The following is a 6,000-nucleotide window of genomic DNA, read 5'->3' as shown; positions in this document are numbered from 1 at the left end:
GGGACATTAAATGACTGGCAATGTCTACTTGCTTGCTCCACTACAAATATTGTTACCAACTTAGTAGTTGTTTGGCAGAGTTTACTGTTAACTTGGCAACACTTTTCAGTTACATATATGGACTGCCTTTGTTCTCATTAAGATAAGATAGTGCATTAGTATAATATAGATCTAAGTAATCTGGCTTATCAATAAATTTGTTACCACTGTCTAGTCATTTACGTACACATAAGACTTAGTGGCCACCTAGGTCAAATTTATGAAACAGTATGAAGGAAAGATGAATAGGAGTTGATGTCCCATCAACAACGATGTCAGTCATTACGGATCTGTCACATTCCCAGATTGGGAAAGAATAAAAAGGAAATAGGCCATGCCCTTTCAAAGGAATCATCCTGAAACATTGCAAAAAACCTTCACTGCACTGTGCTGCCTGGATTACAGACTTCAGGAGAGACTGTCAATTTGGATGTCAAAATCTTATGAGCAGTCTCTTAAAGGCAACCACTTTCAGGGACAAAATAATCTGCCTGGCATCCAATGCTGAGATTAGAGGCCTGGCAGACTAGCTTGGTACTCATTAGAACATATGAGTGCATTAGTATCTGATGTGATAGCAATGCACCTTCTGTAAAGTGCTGTTCTGTCACTTTTCAAGGCTGGTGATGATGGAACTGTGGAATAAAGTTGATGTCTCCCTAGATATGAAATAAAACAATGGAAAATCCAGGATGGAATATAACAATTATGAAAAGTAAAGTTGCTACTCACCATATAGCAGAGATGCTGAGTTGCAGATAGGAACCACAAAAAGACACTCACAAGTAAAGCTTTTGGCTGTTAAGGCCTTCAGCAACAATAGAAAATGGACAGAGAAACACACACACGCACAACTGCAGTTTCGGGCAACCAAGTATGGTTTCAGTTGCCTGAGACTGCAGCAGGTGTGTGTGTGTGTGTGTGTGTGTGTGTGTGTGTGTGTGTGTGTGTGGTTTATTGTTGACAAAGGCCTTGGCCAAAAGCTTTAATTGTGAGAGTCTTTTTGTAGTTCCATCCGCGACTCAGCATCTCCACTATATGTTTAGTAACAACTTTACTTTTCATAATTGTTAGATATGAAATAAATAACCTGAATTCCTCACACTGGTTTCCATTACTGATATTCTGCTGCAGTGTCCACAATTACTCATTTTGACAGTAAAAATATTGTTCTAAATCAGTTAAAAATGGTTATTCAATGTAAAATGATACCTCTGGAATTTCGAGGCCTGAATATATTATTTCAAAATAGTTCTTAAGTGAAGTACGTACTCAAATGTGTTGGAAAAGTCAGATCAAACTCCAACTGGTTAAGAGTTGCATTAAGATTAGAATAGTGGCCTAACCTTATCAAGTAGTTGAAACAACATTTTCAATCACATTGAAATGAGAACACAGAGGTATTATAGGAGAAATAATAATAATAATAATAATAATAATAATAATAATAATAATAAAGACTCCTCAGAAAAAATAATTTATTTTAGCTGTAGCTGATTTGTTCCATATATTCTGCACAAAAATATAGCTAATCTTTCACGTAATGTTTGGTAATTTGACAAACTGTTTTTCAAAGCAACTTCAGAGATCAAGATATGTACATTATTCCATAAAATACAAAAACTTTTATATCCTAGCATCAGTACACAGCCACTGGAATGAAAATTGTGCAAATCAAAATTTCATAATCATTAATGAGATTCTTCATGTTGCAGTGAAATATACTAAATAAAATGATTTAGTGCTTTCAGAAGACTGTGCAAAAGTTTGTACTCCATATCACATTACAGCTAGTTCTTAAGCAACCAATGCAACAGATACTGGTTCTCTCCATCTGCACAATAAAACAGGAAGTCCAAGAATAGTTTTAGTAGAACAAGTACCAAACGTAAATGTAATTTTAATATCTACAGTAAGCACTCTTCATTTATATAGCTCGAATTTTTGCTGATGGTTAGTATTATAAGAACAAAATGTTACTCTCAATTACTTCACAACACACAGGTCCTTCATTTCTAAAAGGAGTGTCTGGTCATAAATCACAATTTTTGGTCAAATAACTTTTTTAAATTATTAATAATAATAATAAGCTTGAATGCAGCAAATGTCAATTTCCAACAGTTACTGAGCAAAGAATATCGTAAAACTGCACTCTGCTACCATAAATTCACTGTGTGTTCTGAGGATAACTTGTGTCAACAATTTTTAGGACAAACCTTATTTGTGCAACAATCAGGTGAAAAGCAACAGCGACCCATTACATTTTTGCTACATGGAAACAGAATGTAATGTTTTTCCTCTTAAGACAAATTGATCATCATGTCATTAACAAGGCACCTTCCAGAAACATATTGGTACTGTAATTAGCAAAAGGAACTGCTTTCACATCAAGGCACTAGTGGTGTAACATGGAAAAGGGGACTGGGGAAAACCATAATTCAAAATGCAGCTATTTTTGTAGTTTTACAGTCAATAAAAAGATTTGGCACCAACAGATAGTTTTGGCGACAATATTGTCACACATGACAGAGTAAATGAATTTCAAATAAAAATGAGAAATGTGAAGAATTATTTTTTTTCTGCTGAGCAAAGCAGAGCTTAATAAGTACATGTTTGGTAAATGTGCATTTCTCAAAGAAATCTGAATGCAGCTTTAAATAATCTATAAACAGTGCACAACATCTAAATGCAAAAATATTATACAACAATTATTTCTCATAATTTCAGCTTGTTTCTACCATTCAATATCACAGTAATCAGCAGTATTTCTATGTACAATCATCTGAAAATTCAGTACAAAATAATAATAATAATATAGTACACTTTTATTGAAAATAATGTAATTATATAATCTAATGTGACACCTGAAAAATAAATATACACCCCTCCAGTAAAAGCACCAAACTGAAGAAAAAATTTGAACCTTTCTTTTTAAACATAGTAATTTATTAAATAAACCATTTCTTCTTTGTCTTTTTCTCCTTAGTGTTTTCAGCCAGCACTTCTGCCTCGTCAATATCCTTATCAGCATCAATAGGAGCTTTTGTGGCTTTCTTATGAAGAGCCTTTTCTTTAAGTTTTTTAAGTTTCTTGTCCTTTTTTATTACTTTTGTTTCTGCCTTTACAGTACTGATGACTTTTTTCTCATTTGCAGCCTTGTTCTTGGCTGGAAAAAATATTACAGTATTTGAAGTAATTTGATACACAAATGGAAAGACAGGACACGAAACATAAGATGAGCAACAAAACTGCAAGTTTCGCAAATTACAGTGCTTTAATCCACCAATAAATAGTGATGATACAGATATGCCATGACAATAAAAGTCTCAACTTACAGTAAGTTAGCAAAGTGTCATCTTGGTGTCATTTCTTGTTTTTTTTGTAATAAATTTTAGTGTCCACATACATATCTTCTGTTCAAGTAAAGATACTAGTAATTTTAAACAACAACCATTCACCTTAAGAAATGCAATTACTTCAAAATGTCAGCTGCTCTTAAAGTAGCTGGCAGTTAATTACATTACACTTTAATATTGTCTGCAAAAGGTTCAGAACACAAAATATGCAGTGTCTCATTAAGGTATGATGTGGATCTGTGTGTAAAGGGGGTGACCAATCACTTCCCCATTATTTATTACTTATGAGAATATCAACAAGCACATACAAGATTACTGAGTTTTTGTGATTCTAGTGTTCAGGCAGACAACATTACTAAAAAATTTTCCACAGATTAAATTAAGAATGGCTAGTCATCATCCCCAAAAATGAGGGACAGTCTACCCACAACTGTTCCCACCCTTTCTGTGGTCGTATTGCATCACCTATTCAATCTATGAAGTAATGCAGTCTGTCCTTACATCATATTTAATAGCAAACCCCATGACACATACCACATTTTATGGACTATAAGAAGCACTTTCTTCAATTTTATACTCAAAATTAATGAAAAATGTCCACTGTTTGATTTAAATTTTTCACCAGTCTTAAAAATGGCCATATATTCGATGTTACAGGAAACCTATCTCTATCTGGCAACAATGGATTCAACTGGCAGCAGCAGTGCACAGTTGCTATGAACATGAATTGTGGGGATTAACAAGCTTGCTAACACTACAAGGTCTGTCTAAAAAGTATCCGAACTTTGACTTTCCTGCACAAAATAGAGACGATAGCATGGCACCACTGTACACAGTAAAGGAAGAGACCTTTATGCACAAGCGTGAACTTTGTCCCTGCCCTCCAGAGCATCAGTCGCTGCCTAATTAAGAGACTAATGATCATGCTACCTTTGCACGGTCAAAATACTGCGGCTTTTTAAAAATCTGCTCAGAGTGAGGTGCTACACAAGGTATTCATCAGGTTATCAATTCTCTTAAGATGACTGAGCATTTTGAGCAAAGATACTGCATCAAATTTTGTCAAAAGTTTGGTGATTCTCGAAGCGAAACAGTTCGTAAGATTCAGCAGGTGTTTGGAGAAGATGCGATGGGTGTAACACAAATTAAGGAGTGGTTCAACCAATTCAAAAATGGCCGCACATCAGCGGAGAGTGACCAGCGTTCTGGCAGGCCCCAAATTACTTTTAGTGCAGCTGTTGTTGAGAGGATGCAAAATTTGGTGATGGCACATTGTTGTTTGAGCATGCAGGAGATTGCCCAAGAGGTTGGAGTGAGTAAAGATTCTGCACATGCAATTTTGCATGATAATATGAACATGAACTGAGTGGCCGTGAAATTCGTGCCAAGTTGTCATCGCCAGAGCAAAAAGATCTCCGTTTTGATGCTGCACAGGACCTTCTGGACACCACCAACACTGATCCTGAGTTTCTGAACACCGTGACAACTGGAGATAGTCATGGGGGTATGGGTACGACCTAGAAACAAAAAGGCAGTGGTTGCAATGGAAGCATCCCGAGTCTCCAAGGTCGAAGAACGTTTTCTTTGATGTCCATGGAATTGTGCATCACGAATACGCACTGGAAGGACAAACAGTGACAAAAGAGTACTATCAAGATGTTCTCCGGCAACTCCGTGATGCAGTTCAGGGAAAAAGACCAGAAATGTGGACAGGGAAAAACTGCAACTGCATTACAACAACGCCCCCACACATTCATCCCACTTGATCCAAAATTTCTTGGCCGAACATGGAATTACAGCCATTTGCCAACCTCCCTACTCTCCAGGAATGGCTCCTTGCGACTTTTGATTGTTTCCAAAATTGAAGACACCACTGAAAGGATCCTGTTTTGAAAGCAGAGAGGAGATAGTGCGGAACACGACGACGGAGCTGAACACCATTCCAAAAGAGGACTTCCAGAGGTGTTTCCAGCAGTGGAAGGATTGGTGGGCTCAGTGTGCGCAAGCACAAGGGGCCTACTTTGAAGGGGATTAGGATCCCAACCCTGTCAGGTATTCGAAATATTTTTTTTTGGCCAAAGGTCAGATACTTTTTAGACAGGCCTTGTATCTTCCTCCCATCCAGCTATCACAAACCCGGAACACTGTCTAGCCTATGATGCACCATTGCAGTCTTTGGTGCCAGTGAACCTGAATTGAAAGCGATTTGTGTTATTGGTCAAAGTACAATATTTTCGTTAGTAGCTAGTTTTGCAATGGAAAAAAATATTCATTTTATGTGGGCTATAAACTGAAAGTAATAGCATACGCAAAAGGACATGGAAACAGAGCAGCTGAGTGGAATTTTGGGCCTCCATCAACAGAAAAAAAAAAACAGTCGCAACTGGTGGGCTATTAAAGAAGAACTGGAAAAAATGAGGAAGATTAAATGTGCAGAGTACTGAATGCAAAATGGCCAAAACTAAAATATGGCAAACTGAAAAGAATTCAAGGACACTGTCAAAATTACATTGGAATTAATACAAAAATGATTCAAATGCTTGCTTGTAAGCTAGTACTATAGTGAAACTTCACAGATTTTGAGGATGGAATTGGTTGGTGCTAC

General features: G+C 36.6%; 1 protein-coding gene across 1 annotated transcript in view; it reads right to left on the bottom strand.

Moving 5' to 3' along the window:
• Positions 1-1,500: 1,500 nt before the first annotated feature.
• Positions 1,501-6,000, bottom strand: part of LOC124603335 (MICAL-like protein 1) — a 67,399-nt gene continuing 62,899 nt past the window's right edge. The window contains exon 12 of the mRNA XM_047136388.1: positions 1,501-3,205. Within this exon, the coding sequence (XP_046992344.1) occupies positions 2,988-3,205 (218 nt within the window). The 3' untranslated portion in view covers positions 1,501-2,987. The remainder of the gene's footprint in view (positions 3,206-6,000) is intronic.

This window comes from Schistocerca americana, chromosome 1 (genome assembly GCF_021461395.2).
Source record: "Schistocerca americana isolate TAMUIC-IGC-003095 chromosome 1, iqSchAmer2.1, whole genome shotgun sequence".
NCBI classification, from domain to species: Eukaryota; Metazoa; Arthropoda; class Insecta; order Orthoptera; family Acrididae; genus Schistocerca; species Schistocerca americana.
Note: the sequence above shows the minus strand (reverse complement) of the source record. Positions and strands in the feature narration are given on the sequence as shown.